At 40.3% G+C, this 20303-nt stretch overlaps 2 protein-coding genes across 3 annotated transcripts; one reads left to right on the top strand and one right to left on the bottom strand.

The window, feature by feature from the left end:
* Positions 1-1521: 1521 nt before the first annotated feature.
* On the bottom strand, positions 1522-9649 carry sgsh (N-sulfoglucosamine sulfohydrolase (sulfamidase)). The gene is made up of 9 exons (XM_077525024.1): positions 9367-9649; positions 8427-8587; positions 8191-8296; positions 7738-8108; positions 7523-7604; positions 7238-7441; positions 5385-5551; positions 5089-5306; positions 1522-1838 (listed from the first exon to the last, which is right to left on the bottom strand). Exons 1-9 carry the CDS (start codon positions 9470-9472, stop codon positions 1655-1657), a joined length of 1599 nt encoding a protein of 532 aa, XP_077381150.1. The 5' UTR covers positions 9473-9649; the 3' UTR covers positions 1522-1654.
* Positions 9641-19579, top strand: slc26a11 (solute carrier family 26 member 11). Of its 2 annotated transcripts, XM_077525023.1 has the most exons (16): positions 9641-9726; positions 10410-10586; positions 10662-10825; positions 10896-11140; positions 11332-11524; positions 11701-11786; positions 12006-12237; positions 12759-12937; positions 14127-14199; positions 14477-14588; positions 14658-14713; positions 15649-15789; positions 15861-15988; positions 17410-17509; positions 17588-17721; positions 19260-19579. In XM_077525023.1, exons 4-16 carry the CDS (start codon positions 10928-10930, stop codon positions 19362-19364), a joined length of 1752 nt encoding a protein of 583 aa, XP_077381149.1. In that variant the 5' UTR covers positions 9641-9726; positions 10410-10586; positions 10662-10825; positions 10896-10927; the 3' UTR covers positions 19365-19579. The 2 variants fall into 2 exon arrangements, with proteins under 2 accessions (XP_077381149.1, XP_077381148.1); XM_077525022.1 differs by having other exon boundaries at positions 14477-14713.
* Positions 19580-20303: the final 724 nt, after the last annotated feature.

The raw sequence follows: 20303 nt of genomic DNA, 5'->3' as shown, positions 1-20303 counted from the left end.
TTTTGGTCTCCTTGGTCAACAGAACTGATCAGTTCCAGTGACATCTCCACCAGTGAGATAGGCCCCCAGACTCAATGTCCATCATTCCATCCTTAACCTGGAACAGTGAGTCAGTGGAAAAGAGGTTCAAACCCCTCGAGGTCAGGCGATTCATGGTGTCCATGTCACATCTTCAATTTGTCCATGAAGTCATGTGAGGAGAAACGCCGACAGCTGTTGTATTGGGTCAGTGCTTAACAAAGCAGAGCGGTTGTCGTACAGCTTTAAAAGACTTCCAAATGAATGATCATGGATTTTGAGTTCAAGGGGGAAAAAAGGAGCACGTCAATAAAAGCAGTCTGTGAATCAGCGGCTGATTCACATTGGGCTCGGAGGAAAAGAACAGAAAATTATCAATACAAAGTGATTTGCAGATTGATTTACTGATCCCGCTAGTTATGCATCATCAGCTCCAGCCACTCCTGGGAGAAGACTAGAGGGATGCACGCCTCCAATGAAATAATAAAACAGTTAAATGTCACGTATGCCATTTTGCTTCTCCATAAGAGGCTCTGGATGAGACGAGTACTGTACATAGGGATGTAACGATATCCAAACATTACGATATGATATTATCACGATATGAAGGTCACGATACGATAATTATCACTATATTGTGGAGGGCGTTGGCGATATTTAAAAGAGATCACAATATTATAAAAAGAGAGCTCATACTAAAAAAAAAAGCACAATATTGTGCTTTTGTACATAACAGCAATGCATATAAACCACCTACAATTTCTAAGAACAATATTGAGGCACTTCCTTGGTAATGCAAGCACACATTGATCGCTTCACAAGCAAATTAGTTTCCCTTACATCTGACAATTAGCATAGAATTGAAACATAAAAGGCCAAAACATCCCCATCCATCCATCCATTTTCTTGACCGCTTATTCCTCACAAGGGTCGCGGGGGCTGCTGGCGCCTATCTCAGCTGGCTCTGGGCAGAAGGCAGGGGACACCCTGGACTGGTTGCCAGCCAATCGCAGGGCACACAGAGACGAACAACCATCCACACTCACACGCACACCTAGGGACAATTTGGAGCGCCCAATTAACCTGCCATGCATGTCTTTGGAATGTGGGAGGAGACCGGAGTACCCGGAGAAGACCCACGCAGGCACAGGGAGAACATGCAAACTCCACCCAGGAAGGCCGGAACCTGGACTCGAACCGGAGACCTCAGTACTGGGAAGCGGACGTGCTAACCAAAATATCCCCAATGAAAATTAAATTGCACTAATAAACTAGCCACTAGAGGGTGCTAGAACTGCACAAATGGAAATCAACCTGACTTTTTTTTTTAACAGATGTGTTCCTTTTGAATATTGTGAACATGACGACAACGATATTGTGGCAGTTTTAATATCGCTATATCATGATATTGCCCTTATCGTGACATCCCTAACTGTACATATATGGAAACCGATTAGAGACCACATCCAGTAATGTAATCAAGCATGAGACATAACCATTAAATGAAATAAGGGGATGTAAAATGTTTATTTTGGTCATTAGAAGCAGCATGGCATATAAAAATATAGATAAACATGATGACGTATCGCATAGCGAGTGCAGACTTCTATGCCAATCAAGATAGGCTTATGTACCATTAGAGTTCATTGTAAAGAGGTCTGCAGTGCGGCTCCAGCTTGTCCTCCAGGACATAGTCTGCTCCACAGACCCACGGGTCCCCTGTCGCCCACTGCCATTTCTGGAGCTTCTGCTGAAGGCTCGCCAGTACGTCGCTGTACGACGGGTCTGACGCCAGGTTCTTCGTTTCCAGAGGGTCTTTTCTGCATTAGTCATGTAGGAATGAATAGAAAGAAACTGTTAGCAACACTTCAGAAGTACATTATTTTGAAAATTCACTAATAAATGGGATAAGGAAATTTTGTTGAGCTACACAAATCTCAACATTGTGAGAAAAGTCAATCGAGTTATTGGTGGCAACATTTAGTGCATACGCTAAATTGAGTACCTGTTTGTTTTTGTACACTTCTGTTTATATATATTTTCACTATGCTATTTGCTAAATTTATTTTCTGACTGTAGTTGTGACTGGCACTTCAAAATTCCAAGCCTCCATCAGCATGTGAAAAAAAGGGGTCTGCTTTCCCCTCTCATATTTGTCGGTGTAATATAGTCGGGGGTACATTACAGCAGCTGGGTGAGCGTATATGGGCCAGATGTGAAGACCCTCCCAATTCAGAATTTTCATTTTAGTTAGTTTTGATTTTTCTTTTTTAAATGTAGTTGTTTTTTATTCATTTTCAGGGTGGTTCTGTTTGTTTTGATTAGTTTTAGTTATTTAATAAATGCTTAGTTTTAGTCAGTTTCAGTATTAGTTGTAGTTTTGAAAAATGTTAATTAAAAAATGCTTAGTTTTAGTAAGTTTTTACTTGTGAGCAATATTTAATAAACACCACAGTAAAATGAAAAAAAGTAACACATTTCTTACATAGCGTTGTATTTGGGCTGAGTTAAATGAAAAAGCAGGTAAGCTGAGCCATTGGAGCCGAAAATGCTTTTCTATTGGCTGCTTCTAGATGACATCACTTCTGTGTGACACACTTTCAAACGTCGTTATTCCGGCTAATATCAAAATAAATCTACTTAAAGTCACATTTAAAATCATCCCCAAAGGCTCACGTATTAAATCAATTACCGAAGACAAGATATTTTCGCTATAATTATAGTTAGTTTTAGTTCTGTAAATATAAAACAGTTTCAGTGAGTTCTCTTTTTTAAAAAAAGCATTTTAGTTTTTATTTTGTTTCGTTAACGAAATTTTGGGAGGAATTTTAGTTTTACATTTTTCGTTAGCCTTCGTGACCGAAAATAATCGTGTTTCGCACGTCAGCACAGATGATCTGACAGTAATCAATTGCCATCAGCGGTTGTGAAATGACTCAAAACGTGCAATGCGGAAAAGCAAAAAAGATGGATTTATATAGACTGGAGAGCGCAAGAGGAAAAGTGCGTAAGTCTTTGGGAAATGTGGTCCAGGTGAGGCACAAACATCCACCCAGAGTGCAAATATTTCATGAAGGTGCGTAAGTGTGCAGCAGTGACTAATGCACACGGGAGAATATGCTCCAAGAAAACCATTACATGCATTGTTTCAGCACTGCTATAATGGCCACATGCATAACTGCAATGTCACTCAGTAGAGCTCTACAAGTGCCAAAGATGAACATTTATGAAAGGCCGAGAGAGTGCTGTAGTTGTTTGTTGGTCCATCTGCATTAGTCAAAACATCTAATAAACACTGTAAAAATGTATTCACTATTATTTAATGTTTTATTATGCCAAAGACTGCAGTGAAAAAAAGTTAATCAAAATGAAAGAGCGAGCTAGTTTAGGACTTTTGCATAGCAGCTTATGTGCCATGTAAAATTATTTATCCTCTTCTAAAATTCTTATTTTCTGCATGCTTAATCCACTTTAATATTTAAGATCATGAAGCAAATGTAAAGAAAGATAACCTAATTGAACATAAAATGTATTTTTTAAATGGAGAATTAATTTATTAAGAGGAAAAAAATGAGCCAAACAAATTCCAAATAAAATTAGAAGGATCGTGGGAGAGTATTCAATGGACTGATGAGCTGAAAGTTGAACTTCTCGTTATATTTGACATGAATGTAACACCCACAGTTAAATGTTGTGGTGGTATTGTGATGGTCTGGGGCTGCTTCTCTGCTTCAGGACCCGGATGACTAGCTGTGATCGACGTAAACATGAGAAACAGGCCAATTTTTGGCCATCAGTTTGCGACCTCAAACTGAAGCACACTTGGATTTTGCATCACGACCGCCATCAAAAACACATCAGCAAGTCAACTTCTGATTTGAATGGCTTCAAAATAAACAAAATGAAGGATTTGGAAGTGGCCTAGTCCAAGTCCAGACTTGAATCTGATTTTAATGTTGTTGCATAACATTTAAAAAAGGCCGTTCATGGTTGAAAAAACAAACAAACAAAAAAAACCTCCAGTGTTATTGAAATAAAGCTATTAAAAGTGGGACAAAATTATTCCACAGAGATGTGAAAGACTCATTGGCAGTTATCGAAAACAATTATTATTTCAGATGTTGCTGCTAAGGGCGGCCTAACCAGGTTTTAGGGGGACAATCACTTTTTCAAACAGGGCCATGGAGGTTTGGAGGGTGTTGTCTTTGGCTATTTTATTTATTATTAATATCATTATTAAGTATTCATGAGCTCCTTAGTGGAGGTCAGCACCGGCAAATCGAGCAATGGTTCTCAACTTTTTTTCAATGATATACCCCTTGTGAATTATTATTTTTTTTTTCAGCCAAGTACCCACTAACCAGAGTAAAAGAGTGTTGTGCTATTATTGTCTGATTTATTAAACTTTGGAAATGCACATCATTAATCTCTTGAACTTTTTGTATGTAAAAAGATATTACTAAAAAACAAACAAACAAACAACCCCCCCCCCCGAATTAAATGAATTATAGATTTCTGCACACAAAAAAAGATCACCATTAATTGAGTAAAGATCTGTTCTCAAAAATAAATATCTTAATTTTAAATAGCGTTTTGAAATGATTGACGTGATGCTGGGTGTCATATGACAGGTTGGGTCAAACCATTTTACTATGGGAAGACTCGAGTTTGTTAGGACAATGAAGTTAAATAACATTTATTTTATGAACTTACATTTTACCGAAGTATCTGCATATTTTAATAATTATTTTCAAAGCATTTTTACATGGATACTGTGTTTTAATTATAATTATTTTAAAATCTCATGTACCCCTGGAGTGCCTACCCCCCATTTGAGAAACAATGAAATAGAGTGTACTTGTGCAAAGCATGCAGATAGTTTTACTGAGGATGGTTCAATAACGTGGGTTCGGGCCTATTATTTCAAGTGACACACCAAATTGAAAAATGATGCTTATCCTAAAAAATCATAGGTGGAAAAAATTGTTGGAACGTGGCCTTATTCCTAAACATCAACTTTGGTCTCCAGTCGAGTGTGAGTTCACGTTGTTGTTGGCGATGCAAGCAAACCTGATGTCGTACAGCTCCCAGCGCTCTCTGTAGTAATACTGCTGCAGACTTTTGAACCAGTGTGTGGGTTCACTCAGCCTGGTGCGGTTCAGAAGGTCCTGGAAGGTGGCCGAAACGTACAGGTCCTGATCGATGGGGAAGGGCATGCGATAATGCAGGTTGTGGAGCAGCCGGTATGCCCCCTGGTGGACACAACGGATTGGGTAGTACATGGTGACCTGGCTCGAACAGACAAAAAGGGAGCTTGTAAGCGTCATGTTCTAGAAAACCGTCAGAATGTTTCCGCGCTCACCCACCTCGTGCAGGGATTGGCTGGCGTAGACCGTGTGCCAGCTGCTGGGCTCAGTGACCAGGGCAGGAAGCAAAGAGCGACCAGTGAGGTGCACTGGGACAGTGGTGTCGCCAGGGAGGCTGTATGACGGGTAAGGGACAGAAAACCAGTCCAGGATGGTGGGAGTGATGTCTGTCAAAAGAGGACGGATTACAGATCACATGATAACAACAATCTTGGTGGTTTTCAAAACACGTAATAGTATTATTTTGGCACCATCTTGTGGCAATTTGGTGCCAAGGAACTATGTTGAGGAGTTTCATTATGACAAACATTGTGCTGTGTCACCATCTTGTGGCATCCAGAGACAATCACAATCCTTTTTGAGAAGCCTCAATAAAGCATGGATTAACAATTACTTGCTATTTTTTCAGTTAGCCATTTGTAAATTTTGAATTCTTTTTAATATTACTAATAATTCTTTTTTCAAGTTCATTTTGCACTGAAACCTGTTATTTACATATTGTTCGTTGACAAGTAGTGCAATAAAAATATAGCTGATTTCACAATGTAATGAATAATGGTGTTGGTTAATAATAACATTGATCAAAAATAATCATGACTATTATTTTAGCTATAATAGTGCAGTTCCATAAGTAAGTATATGCAATATCTCCAAATACTGCAAGTGAGCTTGGAGGGGGTAAAAGTGCTGGGGGGACAGCTGTCGATCCGAGAACAAAAAAATTGTTCAGCCCAAGTAAAGAGATACACCAAAAGACTTCCAGCTTGAACTGCAGTGAAAAGGTGGTTTTGTATGCTATAATTTTGAAATGTTTATTTTGAAAAATATTTGAAAATCATTTTCTTTCCCTGGGGCGGCACGGTAGTCGAGTGGTTAGCACGTCCGCTTCCCAGTTCTGAGGTCTCCGGTTTGAGTCCAGGCTCGGACCTTCCTGGGTGGAGTTTGCATGTTCTCCCCGTGCACGCGTGGGTCTTCTCCGGGTACTCCGGTCTCCTCCCACATTCCAAAGACATGCATGGCAGGTTAATTGGGCGCATTGAATTGTCCCTAGGTGTGCGTGTGAGTGTGGATGGTTGTTCGTCTCTGTGTGCCATGCGATTGGTTGGCAACCAGTCCAGGGTGTCCCCCGTCTACTGCCCAGAGCCAGCTGAGATAGGCGCCAGCAGCCCCCGCGATACTTGTGAGGAATAAGCGGTCAAGAAAATGGATGGATGGATGGATTTTCTTTCCCCTTCACAATAACGCACCACTTTGAGTTGGTCTATGACATATAAAACACAAACTTGCATTTATTTATTTGTAGCATAATAAAATGTAGAAATGTCCAGAGGCTAGGAACACTATTGAAAGCTACTGTACATACAAAAATGTATTTATACCTTAAAAGTATTCTCATAGGGTTGCGGGCGAGCTGTGGTGTGTTTATGTGAGAGGTGGGATAGACCCTTCCCTAACATGCATGGTTTTGAAATGTGGGAAAGGTCTGGAGAACATGCAGGCATGGGGAGAACAGAAACTCTACACAAACTCTAACCTCCAATCTCAGATGTATGAGCTACATAAATAAATGTCATTTTGCCAAATAGGCTTCCCCAAAAACTATAGATGTATTTATTTTTTGAGGATATGGAGGTAAATCAAATTTGGTCCAACTCTAGGTCCAAGCTTCTGCTGTACAGTATTAGTCAAGTCTCCCTCTAGTGGTCAATGGTCACAATGGCTTACTTGGTGGATGGATCCTTTTTGTGGGTCAGTAAACATCGTCCAACTACACTTTAAGATCAAAGCAAAGGACTTCCACATGTTTTTAAAATTTTCTCATGCAAATATTCGGTATATATCCCACCTCTTACCTAACAAGCTGACAAATGCCTGACTGGTGTCTCCCCATCTCTGCCTGTGTTCTGGAGAGGACACCATCATGGGCTCTGCTGTACCGGAGTGATACAGGTTGGTTCTGCCGTTGGGGAAGGGGATGCCGTTATCGGAGCTGTAGATGATCAGAGTGTCATTCTCATAACCAGCGTCTCTGAGCTCCTGAAGAACTAATCCAATACCTGCACAGAAAAATGGCGCATTAAAACTATTGTTTCACATGGGGAAAATTGCAATGCGCGTGTGTGGTGCACATACTGTACCTTGGTCCAGTCGGCTGACTGTAGTATACAATGCGGCTAAGTCAGCTCGTGCTGCAGGTGTGTCTGGTACAAAAGGGGGAACCTGGATTACACAAAATGTCAAGTTAGGCTTTATAGGGTAACAGACTCTCAATTTCTATGATTGTGTCATCACATGCAATTGACAAAAACAGCAAAAACATTCAACATCCTGGGAATTGTCTTTAATCACTGACCTTAACTTGCTCTGGTGTGTAATATTGTGGAGTCCAGTCAGGAATTCTGCCCATTCCCATCTCCCCATTCCCAAACTTCTCACAAAACGCACCATACTGGGGCTGGGAGTGGCCACAGCGGTGGGTGTCGTGGAAGGCAACATAGAGGAAAAAAGGCCTTTCTTCATCTTTCAAACTGTTGACCGTGTCGTCTTCTGCTTTTTGCTTCCGGTCAAAAACTTCCTCTTTATGAGTCTGGAAAAACCTTCGGACGAGAAGTTTGATGCGGGTGATGTTCCGCCCCACCTGAAGGACAGAGTTGTTTTCCTCCGTGTATGCAAAGTCAAACGGGTACACGGACCCGGGACCAACATGCTTTTTGCCAATTATACCTGAGAGTGAAAATGACAGAAATACAGTTGAACACGTTTGCAAGTTGTGTATGATGAGGGAGAAAAATGAAGTATCACAAACCTGTGTGTATGTTAGCTTGGCTGAGGAGCAGCGGCAGACTTCGGACGCCGTCAAAAGAGTTAAAATGATGCACCCCCTGGTGAAGGCCATACATGCCATTCTGGTGCTAAGACGACAGGAAACATTTTTTTATTTAAGGGCAAAACTAGGATACGGCATTTTGTGTTGCTAAAATACTTCCTAAAAAAATACTTCCTAAAGACTTTTGTGCATATGGTGGCGCATGTGTGCGTTACCTGTGGCAAGCCACTTAGGATGGTGGAGCGGCTGGGGGAACAGCTGCTGACCGAAGTGAAAGCGTTGTTGAACACAACACTGTGTTGAGCCAGAGAACGCAGATGAGGGGTGTGGACCACAGAGTTGTTGTACACCTCAGTCTCAAAGCCGGCATCATCAGCTGGAAGGGGGAGGGGGAAAAAAAAAACACTTGTAGTAGGCTCTACTATGCACAGCGTGTGCATCTAGTGCTTTAAAGAAAACAGGTGGTCTCTCGTACAAATTGGAGCCATATTACTAAAGAAGTTAAGTTATATTAGGTCGTCTCATGAGTTAGCAGATATAAATATGGTGGATTGTGCTACACAAAAGACGTTTGATTCTAAAACTAAAAACAATAATATTTGTGTCAAGTAATCCTTTCATAATCTTATTTACCTACCGTATTTCACAACTGGAAATGTAAAGAACTGACGCAGTGATGGTAAATATTAGTGGATATAAATACTTTGTCACTTCACTTGAGTACATTTTTTCAGGTAACCTACTGTATCTGTACTTCACTTGAGTATTTATTTTTCTGATGATTTGTTACTTTTATTTCCTAGATTTGAAAAGATAGCAGTACTTTTTAGTCGTTATTTTGTCAAACGCTTGTTAAAGAAAAATGCAGACAAGTGAGGTGTATTTATTTTTTTAGTTGGTAGGCATTGGCTGTTTTAACAATTTTGTTAGTCATTTCATAACTTTAAACAACGAGAGCCTAAGTTTTCGTGGTGGCAAGTTATCAAAATGGGAATTGTTGACAGTGAAAAATGAATTTTTAGGTAAATTACCCCACTGTGTTTGTATTTACAGGCAACCTAATGCTAGGTGCGAACACTTTCTCAGTCAGATTTTAGCCTGCCAGTTTTTTTTTTTTTGCATCAGGCACTCTCAGTTTAAAACGTAATTACTCACCGATAATTAGAAGAACATTTCTTCTCTTGGATTCCCCGAGGTGACAAAGAAGCAGAAACCAAAGAAATGGTTTGAGCATCTTGCTCATATTGACCTGATTAGTCATTTTGAAACTTCACATTGTTGAAATATAAATATTCTAAAGTATTTCACATTGTGTGTATTGGCATGCGAGACAAATGTGCCTGCTTATACAACTACAGCACTTTTTTCGTCTTCCGCAAACAAACCCGGCCACATGCTATCACATGACTTTTACCACGTGACGTTTCACAACCGGAAGGCTCGGCTGGGATGCTTTTTGGGAAGCGGTTCGCACGGCACAAGATCGGCAAACGAGGACCTGGGAAAATCGCAATTGTAAGAAGGAACTATTGCTCGTATTTGATAGTTGCACTCCATGCGAATTATTTGTTTGAGTTTTTATGATCGTGATCTAGGTTTGAAGTGACAGTTTAGTCATACTTAGTGCAGTTCATTTTAATAATAAATATATTTATCCACGGCTTTCAAAACGATGCAAACCGTGTCGAATAAGTAATTATTTATATGCAATATTGCAAAAATGAATGCGTATAAAGCTGTCATATAACACCTGAGAGAGATAGATAGAGAGAGAGATAGATAGAGAGAGAGAGAGAGAGAGAGAGAGAGAGAGAGAGAGAGAGAGAGAGAGAGAGAGAGAGAGAGAGAGAGAGAGAGAGAGAGATATATAGAGAGAGAGAGCTGTTGCTTGATCGTGAAAGTCGGTCATCGTACAGGTCATATGATTCTCATGAGTTCATGATCTATAAACGTGTTATTGCTGCTGTGTTTACATGGCGCGGTCCTGACGCTCGAACCCATGCGACTTTTCTTCCTGCTTGAGAATCGAGCGCACGAACCACCTGCGCTTATAGCACCTGTGTTAGCACCACTCTTGAGCATTTTGAAGAGAGGTTTAAAGTGTTTTTGCACAAACTCACTGGCAAGTCCTAAACTGACCTTCCTTTTACTTGTATCATTGAACATTGACTGCTGCAAGTGTTGTGTTGGTTCTTCAGAGACACACAGATCGCCACAGGCTGAGTGGTTAAGATTGTCGCCTGCCAACGTTGGGGTCACCAGTTCAAGACTATGCATCTCCAACCTCCACAAGGCTGTGCTGTTTTTGAGCAAGAGTTAGACATAGATACCCTGTGTGCTTAAGTAGTCACTACTGTGATGGGTCAAATTCAGAGGTCAGATTTCATGCATGTGTTTGTACATGACAAATGGAGTGTTTTTCTTCACATGGATTTGCTTTGTGCTTGAAGTTCTGTGTGGAGAAATCAGGGATAAAGCGAGAAGAGCAGACAAGAAGGTCTTTTCCAGAATGTTGCCAAAAAGGTCTCAACGAACCAAGTTAGAGGAACAAATCTCCAGTCCAATAACACCATGAGTCACCTATAAAACAAAGGAGGAACTTTCATCTTGCTGTGTAAGTGGATTTGATATTGTAACTATGTACTCATATTACCCATATTCACACTTGTGACTTCTGCCAACAGGTTCTCCTTTTCCACATACAATTTGATTCATCATGGACCAACCTCTGCTGCAAAGAGAAAAGCGAGAAAGAAAGAGATGCTGCTGCTCTGGCAGGATGCTAAAGGGATTCTTGCCCATTCTCTCCTGGATACCCAAATACAATCTTAAATGGCTGCAGATGGATCTCCTTGCTGGCCTCACCGTCGGGCTGACAACAGTCCCGCAGGCTTTGGCCTATGCGGAAGTAGCAGGCCTTCCTGTACAGGTGAGTCCTATCCTTGATTTTTTTTATTTGAATATAGAATATATTTCTTTAACCTTTGAAAACATGTTAATTAGACATCCAGGATCACAAACGTCACATGATCAGTATCCTCCCACTGCTATAAAGTGTTAAGATGAAAACTGATCATTTGTTGCATAACTGTGGCCACACAATCACTTCTGCGCACACAGTATGGGCTCTACTCTGCCTTCATGGGAGGCTTCATCTACACCTTCCTGGGGACATCCAAGGACGTGACGCTGGGTCCCACAGCCATCATGTCCCTACTTTGCTTCTCGTTGGTGGGGGGCGAGCCGCATCGAGCCGTGCTGCTTAGCCTCCTCTGTGGTCTCATCCAGGCTTCACTGGCGTTACTGAGATTAGGTGAGGGGAGGGAACGACCTCATTTTGTAACACTTGACCTCAGAAAAACAAGAGTTGTCACATTCCAGATGAGGATTTGTATTCATATGTCTAGCATTATGTTAAATTTCGCCTCATCTTCTACTTTGCCGCCCTCTGCAGGCTAAAATGTGAAATGTAAACTCCTCCATTTTCAGGCTTCCTCTTGGACTTCATCTCATTTCCTGTTATTAAAGGCTTCACCTGTGCTGCGGCAATAACAATTGGCTTTGGTCAGGTGAAGGTGAGGTAATCATTGTAAACACTACACACCTGCAGTTAAAACACACTTACGAGATCAATAATAAAATGTACTCCGAATGTCCTCTTATATAGCAACCAAGAAATTTAATGCAATCAAAATAGAAACTAAAAAAAAATGTACCATTGTAGTAATATTTTGGCAAATATACAAATACATTTGGAAAGTTTTTATGAATCAAGATTGTGATTCTATTTCCAGAACATCCTGGGACTCCAAAATATTCCCCACGAGTTCTTCCCACAGCTTTACTACACATTCTACAAGATCTCCGAGGTGCGAATCGGTGATGTGGTCCTTGGTCTGCTCTGTGTAGCATTGCTGGTGATGTTGACGACTATGAAGACAAGTCTGGGACCTGATGATGATGATGATGATGCTCCCAGCCGGTTCTCCAGGACTGCCAGAAGATTTGTGTGGGCTGTTGCTACAAGTCAGTACCAATGTACAACATCCATTCATTTGGCCCATAGTGTGTCTTGCACTATAATTTTCCTTAAAAGAGGAAGTCAACCCCCACAAAAGAATTCTTGATGTATTCTATGCAACCCCGCTAATCTAAATACGCTGTTCTGGTTAATATTGTTTGTGGAATATGAGTCAAGCAATAAAATCCACCATATATTCATCTCAGAAGGCAGCCATTTTGCCATTTGCTGTCAACTGAAGATGACATCACAGTTGCTCAGGGCTCAGGTAATGACCAATCACAGCTTACCTGTTTTCTGAAGCTGAGCTATGATTTTTTGTTACCTGAGCAACTGTGATGTCATTTTCACTCGACAGCAAGTGGCAAAATGCCTGGACTTTGCTGTGTAACTGATTTTCCACAAATGTAATATTAATCAGAATGTCATGTTCTGACTAGTGAGGTCACATATAAAACACAATTATTGTTAAGAAATGTTTAATTAAGGTTGACTTCCCCTTAAATGTGTTTTGCCTTTTGATCAGTGCGTAACGCCCTCATAGTCGTGGGCGCATCATTTTGCGCCTTTTCGTGGGAAGCGTATGGCCTTCACATCTTCACAATCACTGGGGAAACGTCCCAGGGGCTTCCACCCTTCAGGCCCCCGCCCACCTCGGACACCACCGCCAATGGCACTGTAGTAACGTTTGGAGAGATTGTAGAGGTAAGGAGTCCTTGTGAGGGTGTGACATCAGTTTTTAAACGGGAAGTCAACCCAAAATTATGTTTACAACAATATGTTGTACTGTATGTACCACCACTAGCCTAACCCTTACCACAAACTAGTATACTTTTAAGTACATAGTATAGAGTATACTTGAGTATACTTAAGTTTATTTTTTGAGTGTATCTAGTCTTGTATGAAAAGTAAACTTTGAGTAAATTCCTTGGGACTAAATTAGCCCAGTTTAGTACACTCAAAAGTATACTTAAGTATATTAACTCATTCACTCCCAACCATTTTCATGTTATATTGCTATAAGACATGGAACTTACCAACTTACCAATAGAAAAATGTGTCTCTTCTTTCATTAGAAAAATAAATAAATAAATAAATAAATAAATAATAAAAAATACAAAATATTTTTTTATCTGTTAGAATTAGCGTTCGAATTAGCAAAGTTTCATCATTATTCACAAACCTGTTGAAAATACTTGGAAAAAGAGCTTGTTGCAACATGGACCTGGTTGATCTCTTATACTTTGCTGCCACCGGCTGGCCGTTTTTTTTTGTTTTTTGTTTTGGTAATAACTACCATCGCTTTAAGCGACCACTTCAGGTCAGAAACTGCATCAAAGCCTTCATACAAAATCTCTAGCAAACAAAAACCTAAAAACGTATAAATACGTTTTTGGGAGTGAATGAGTTAATAAGTATACTCTCAAGTATATTTAAGTACACTATTAGGTATACTGAAACAGCATGCTGATTAATGTTGTGTTTGTGTAACATGAGTTAGGCAGCAAGATCATTTTTATCCATCTCACACGGCGGCCATTTTGCCACTTGCTGTGAACTGAAAATGACATCACAGTTGCTCAGGTAACGACCAATCATGGCTCACCTGTTTTCTGAGTTTGGCCATGTGACATATGAAAGCTGAGCCGTGATTGGTTGATACCTGAGTGCTAAGCAACTGTTATGTCATTTTCAGTCAACAACAAGTGGCAAAATGGCTGCCCTCTGAGATGGATATGGTGGATTTTACTGCTTAACTCATATTCCACAAATGTATTATTAATCGGAATGCCGTGTTTAGACTAGTTGGGGCGCATAGAACATATTGTATGAAATATTTTTGGTCTGTCTTCCCCTTTAATGTCTCATGGCTTGCTCTGTATACGTTGCACAGGGCTTTGGGGGAGGTCTAGCTGTGATTCCTTTCATGGGACTACTGGAGAGCATTGCAATTGCAAAAGCATTTGGTGAGTTTTCCAAGGGGATAAAGGTCCACACCCAGTTATCGGCACTAAATATGGACTATGTCCTGACTACCACTGTCTTGGGAAGATGGTCTCATCTGACTTCATCATGAATTATATCCCCCAGCCACAAACATATTCAACAGTCTAATCAGAGAACAAGTGCAGTTACATGAACAACAGTCAATTTTATAGGTGTCCAAAAGTGCTTTTCTACTCTGCAGGATATTTTGGATAGTGTAAAACTGGGCCAAGGTTTTGACTTCTTGTTTGTCCTCAGCCAGGCAGAACAACTACAGAATAGATGCCAACCAGGAGCTGTTGGCAATTGGCATGACCAACATCGTGGGCTCCTTTGTCTCAGCCTACCCTGTTACCGGCAGCTTTGGCAGGTCTGTGCGTACTTGTGTGAAAGGGAGGGAGAGAGTGTCCACAGTTTCATCTTTTGTCGTCATGTTTAGGACTGCAGTGAATTCTCAGACTGGCGTTTGTACTCCAGCTGGAGGGATTGTCACCAGTGAGTCCACTCACTTTTGCATTCATGTACTTTTAAAACTGAAATCAGCCTTACAACAGTGCATTTGCTTTATATCTATTTTCTTTTACGTTATGTCCCACTTTCACATTCATCTCATTTAATGAAAACCAGTACAAATTGTGTCTGTACAATAGGGCTGCACAATATATCGAAAAAATATCGATATCGTGATATTGGCCCTTGCAATATGCATATCGCAAAGGCATGCAATAAGTTTTATACGGAATTTTATGCTTTTTATATGAATTTGACCAGTCAGATGCTAACTAAAATGTGCATCGCCATCCAATAGTTGAAAATGATCAAGACATAATTACAATTAATTAACTAAGATTACATTAAGGTTGCTTATTTTGCTGCATGAAAAATGTTTTTCTTTCATTAGATAATAAAAATGTAATTTCTTTAGGTACATGTTAAATATCGCAATAATATCGATATCGCTATGTTCGGCAAGTATATCGCATATCGCATGTTTTTCCAATATCGTGCAGCCCTACTGTACAATTTGACCATGAAGAGACAATGCTCAGTTTTGCTTTACTGTCTGTAAACTAGAGTCACAACAATAAAAATATTGTTTCTTATTGTTAATTAATACCTCACTACTTATGTCAATGATTACAGAGCAATAAGACATTATTATATTTTTAAAACACATTTTTCCCAATATATATTTTTTAAATTACATCTCATGTGCCTATTGCTGTTTCTGGTCTCTGTGTGTGTGTCATTAGTTTGTAAAGTGAAGCAGCCACAAAGCAATCTCATAGTAGTTGTCAGTAAATTCCATTGATATTTGTTGAAGTGACATATAAAATGTACTGATTTGACATCAGCTACCGTGCAGTCACCTTCCAGAAATCATTTGAAAAATTATTCTGTATTACAGTTTTTATTTTATTTTTTTGCAGGTGTGGTAGTGTTGCTGTCTCTGGCGTTGCTCATGCCGGCCTTCTACTACATCCCAAAAGCTTGTCTAGCTGCTGTTGTCATCTGTGCGGTCGCTCCCATGGTTGACTATCATGTCGTGGCGAAGATGTGGCGGATACATAGTATGTTTCTGCATTTTTTATTGTACACAGTGTACAAGTCTCACCTCACTCTGTTTTGCTGTCATCCCCAGAACTTGACCTCCTTCCCTTCCTTGTGACATTCCTGATGAGTTTCTGGCAGGTGCAGTATGGAATCATCGGCGGTGTTGCTGTATCTGGAGCCTTACTGATGTACACCATGGCGAGGCCTGGAATTAAGGTATTCCAGTGCAGTTTATTGTTGATGGGAACTGGTTGGCATCTGGAATTTGACATTTATGGCTTCAGTAGCTTGTCCCTGAGGTCGTAGTCCTTTTGTAGGCTTTGAGCTATGTCCTTGGGAATTTTTCTCCCACTAAAAGATAGAACTACTCTCGTAACTCTACAACTCTGGAGTTCATTCCCTTGTTCAGCTTCAGATAGCTTTGCTGGTCATAAGAATTCTCAATACACAGGAGAGAAAAAAAATAATCACGTGGATTATAACGCCTTTCACATGACACAACTTAAACAATCGAATTGTGTATTCAGAGCATGTGAGGAAATCAAGCAGTCATAGGAAGCAAATTTAAACTGTTTAATTGTTAATATTTGTACAGGTCAGAGGTGCTCAATACGTTGATCGTGATTGAAAAGTTGATCTCAAAGGTAGTAAATTAATGGTAGATCACGACATTGCATAACATTAAAAAATCAGCTGAGCTCTGTCTGAGGCACAGAATTTTAGCTCACTGGTAGCGTGTTGTGCTCCCAAACTGGTGGCCGCGGATTTGATCCCCGAGCGGACCCCCCAAGCCCACCCTGGCCTCCCCTGCTTCAGGTTATTTAAAGGGAAACTTGACTCATTGGGACATTTGTCTACTTCATTATTTTTCATTAACAATCAATACCTTTAAAAACAATATTTTTTTTTTTTACCACTTCCTGTTGACGGAAGATGACATCACCTGTGCCGAGGAAACGGGTAACGGCTAATGGCTCATGGCTCAGTTCGCTGACCAAACCCAGAAAACAGGTGAGCCGTGATTGGTCATTACATACTTCCTCATCACAGGGGGAACATTTGTTTTTAAAGGTGTTAAATGTACATGAAAAATAATGAAATTATCACATTAATTCAGGACAATATATGAACTTTTTACTGCTGAACAGGGCTCAGTGGGTCAAGTAACCCTTTAAACATGAACGTCGAAGACATAATATTAAGCTTTTATTTCACAGTTAAAAACAGTGCCCAAGTGTTTTATCAACATGCCCGTGACACGTTTTTTTTTTTTTTGTCAAATTACCTCAAGAAACGAGAATTACATCTGACAATAAACACCTATACATTTCTTGCTAAAATTAGCCTGTTAGAGGGCAGAGCTGTCTTGCGTGCTGTTAACCCCGCCCCCATGACTACCAGGGGTGGAGCTTGGGTTGCTCTGCATGTCAAATCTGAGTTCAAACGTTGGAAAAAGCAGGCACCTATTCACACAATAAATATTTTCACATGTAGAAGCGGCACATCTGTACTACAGAAAATAATGAGGCAGACAGTTTGCTAACTAGAAACGGTAGTCCTGAACGACCCATTTCTCACAACATGCATCCGGCATGTGTGGTGATTGCTGTTGTCGTCCATGTGCCTGCTGTGTGCAGATGTCTCATCAAGGCGTAATGCTCATCCAGTTGGCCAGTGGGCTCAGCTTTCCTGCCGCAGAACATCTGAGCCACATCATACACACTCAAGCTTTACAGGGTAAGTGCTTGATCAAAGGATCAAAACGGTCAAGAGTGATGTTTTGTTGACAGACTTTTTCTTTGCAACGTTCTTCAGAATCTCCCCCGCGCTCAGTTGTGTTGGATTGCCATCATGTCAGTGTGATAGATTACACGGTGATTCTTGAGCTGAGCGACTTGCTGAGGCAGTTCAAACGCCAAGATGTGTATCTGATCCTTTCCGGGTTGCAGGTATACCCCATAATCATTTCATGTAAACAGTACATGTTCAGTTCTGACTTTATCCATTTTTTTTATTATTATTTTTTTTTTTGGACTGGTCCTACTTAGACTCCCTCATCAAACCACCATGGATGGCCTGCCAGTTATCCAGCAGCTACATGGCTACTTATTAAAAACCCAAAATACTTTCTCTTGTACTCAAATCCCTTCAGTGGCTCCCCTCTTCATACGGAACCCAATTGAAAATACTCTCAACCACCTTCAAAGCTCTCCAATACTAGGATCCTCCTTCTGTCTATACACACTACACAGTAAATTCTATAAAGTAACTTGACTCTATTTAGTGGGGCCAAATAGAATCAGTTTTAGAATAGGTTAAGATTTACATTTGGAAGGGAGTAAAATAAAGAATTGAAAAAAAAAAACCAAAGTCAAGCTGAAGGTTGTGAGTTCGTTCCTCAACCCTTGAGTGACCTTTATTTATTTATTTATTTTCCAATTTTTTTTTAGATTACTCTCTTCCAAGTATAAATATTACTCTAAAACCGAGTCTTTTTGGTCCCACTGGAGAGTCAAATTTACTCCACAGAATTTAATGTGTAGCTGTCCTGCATCTTAAAGACAAAGTCAACCTTAAACATTTCTTGACAATATGTTATATGTGACCTCACTATTGTCTAAACATGACATTATGATTAATATTACATTTGTGCAGTATGAGTTATGCATCAAAATCAAGCCGTTTTTATCCATCTCAGGGGACGGCCATTTTTCCACTTGTTGTCGACTGAAGATGACATCACAGTTGCTCAGGCAATGACCAATCACAGCTCGTCTGTTTTCTGAAGCTGAGCTGTAATTGGTTGTTATCTGAGACCTGAGCAACTGTGATGGCATTTTCACTCGACAGCAAATGTCAAAATGGCCGCCTTCTGATATTGATAAAAACTGCTGGATTTTGCTGCTTAACTCATATTCTACTTGCACAATCTTAACCCAAATACTGTATTTAGACTAGTGGGGCTACGTAGAACACATTGTCAAGAAATTTAATGAACAGGCAAGATATTTTCAGAAAGGTTTGGAAAGTGGTATGATCCGACAACATGTGCCCTAGATTCATGCCCAATGCAAGTCTAGTGCAAAGCAAGCTCTAACTGTGCTCATGGATGGAGTATTTTTATTTTTTATTTTATTTTTTTTTTTTTTTTTTTTTTTAATAGACAAGCATAGTTAGAAACGAGTGCTTACACCGTTGTGGGAGTGAACACAACCAACTTGCTTCCTGGCCAATGGAAGTGGTTCCGCCCATTCACTTTAATATTAGCGCAGGAAAGACACATGGTCTACATGGCGTCTGTGAAGTGGGCACTTGGAGCCGGCCTTCCACACCTGATTATGTCCATGTACTTTTAGCATTTTGTGTATTTGATGTGTCCCGTAAAGACAAAAGATGCTATATAACATTGATTGCTTGTTTACTATATAACACCAGAACCACATTGTAACATCTACATTTTCTTGTCTGTTTTTGCTTCTTCCGCCAGCCAAATGTCCTGGAGATTCTTTTAGCTGCAGATCTGGAGGGCCTCAGATATGCTGACGATGTTGAGACGGCACTCCAAATGGGATCAGAAAACCTACATTTATAATGCAGGAAGTGTCTGAGGAAGAGATTTTCAATGATCGGTCTGCAGATAGTTCCTCATAAACGTACTTTGTGCACTTTGATCTCCAATGTAGACATGCAAGTTTCTAACTGCACACGTCTACAAAAGTACCAAAACTAGTGTAGCCTTTTGTTTATAATCTATTGTTTTGAAAGTTTCTTGCCATATTTTATGAACTATAAATTTAAATGACCTAAGATATTGCAAAAAATGTTTTTTCTCACCAGTAAATGCAACATACAGCAACATGGGGGATGACCAATTAAAATGGACACATTTTTTTTTTATTTTTTTTTAATAATCCTCTAAGACAGTGTTTATCAACTGCTGTCACCCAGGGTGCCACATTTTCCTATTGTTGCGACCAATTTGTCTAGAAGTTAAAAGGCGCAGTCTGCCGGATTCACTCAGGAAAATGCACTTTTTAAATACAGGATGTACACACTTTAACTATCTCTCAGTCTACACATCTGTGTTTATGTTAATCTTTAGTGGTGATTTTGTCCTAAACAGCCTGTATTTTGCCATTTTGTGTTTGTTTTGTAAACAGTGGGACGTTTCTGTGGAAAGACAGTGTTTACACCCCTCCAGCCAATCGCAGAGCGGGGGGTGGCATGTTGCAAACGTGTCGGCTGCGTGATGTCACTCCCGCTGCAATTTGAAAGCACGCACGGATTTTTTTTTTCTTCACTCACTCATTCACACACGTAAGCTTCTGTGAGAGAGTGAGTGAAAAAAATATAAAAAAAATCCGTGCGTGCTTTCAAATTGCCGCGGGAGTGACGTCACGCAGCTGACACGTTCGCCCGGCCCCGTTAGCGACACGCCACCCCCCGCTCTGCGATTGGCTGGAGGGGTGTCAACACTGTCTTTCCACAGAAACGTCCCACTGTTTACAAAACAAACACAAAATGGCAAAAT

This window comes from Festucalex cinctus, chromosome 6 (assembly GCF_051991245.1).
Source record: "Festucalex cinctus isolate MCC-2025b chromosome 6, RoL_Fcin_1.0, whole genome shotgun sequence".
Classification (NCBI taxonomy): Eukaryota; Metazoa; Chordata; class Actinopteri; order Syngnathiformes; family Syngnathidae; genus Festucalex; species Festucalex cinctus.
Note: the sequence above shows the minus strand (reverse complement) of the source record. Positions and strands in the feature narration are given on the sequence as shown.

Bases quoted from the DNA above. Each gene is read 5' to 3' on its own strand.
- sgsh (XM_077525024.1), bottom strand. From the start codon at position 9,472: ATGACTAATCAGGTCAATATGAGCAAGATGCTCAAACCATTTCTTTGG. The intron at 8,588-9,366 runs GTGAGTAATTAC...TCCCCCTTCCAG, and splicing joins AAATGTTCTTCTAATTATCG to CTGATGATGCCGGCTTTGAG. The intron at 5,307-5,384 runs GTGGGTGAGCGC...TGTTCGAGCCAG, and splicing joins CCAGCCAATCCCTGCACGAG to GTCACCATGTACTACCCAAT.
- slc26a11 (XM_077525022.1), top strand. From the start codon at position 10,928: ATGGACCAACCTCTGCTGCAAAGAGAAAAGCGAGAAAGAAAGAGATGC. The intron at 12,938-14,126 runs GTAAGGAGTCCT...TACGTTGCACAG, and splicing joins CGTTTGGAGAGATTGTAGAG to GGCTTTGGGGGAGGTCTAGC. The intron at 17,722-19,259 runs GTATACCCCATA...TTCTTCCGCCAG, and splicing joins TGATCCTTTCCGGGTTGCAG to CCAAATGTCCTGGAGATTCT.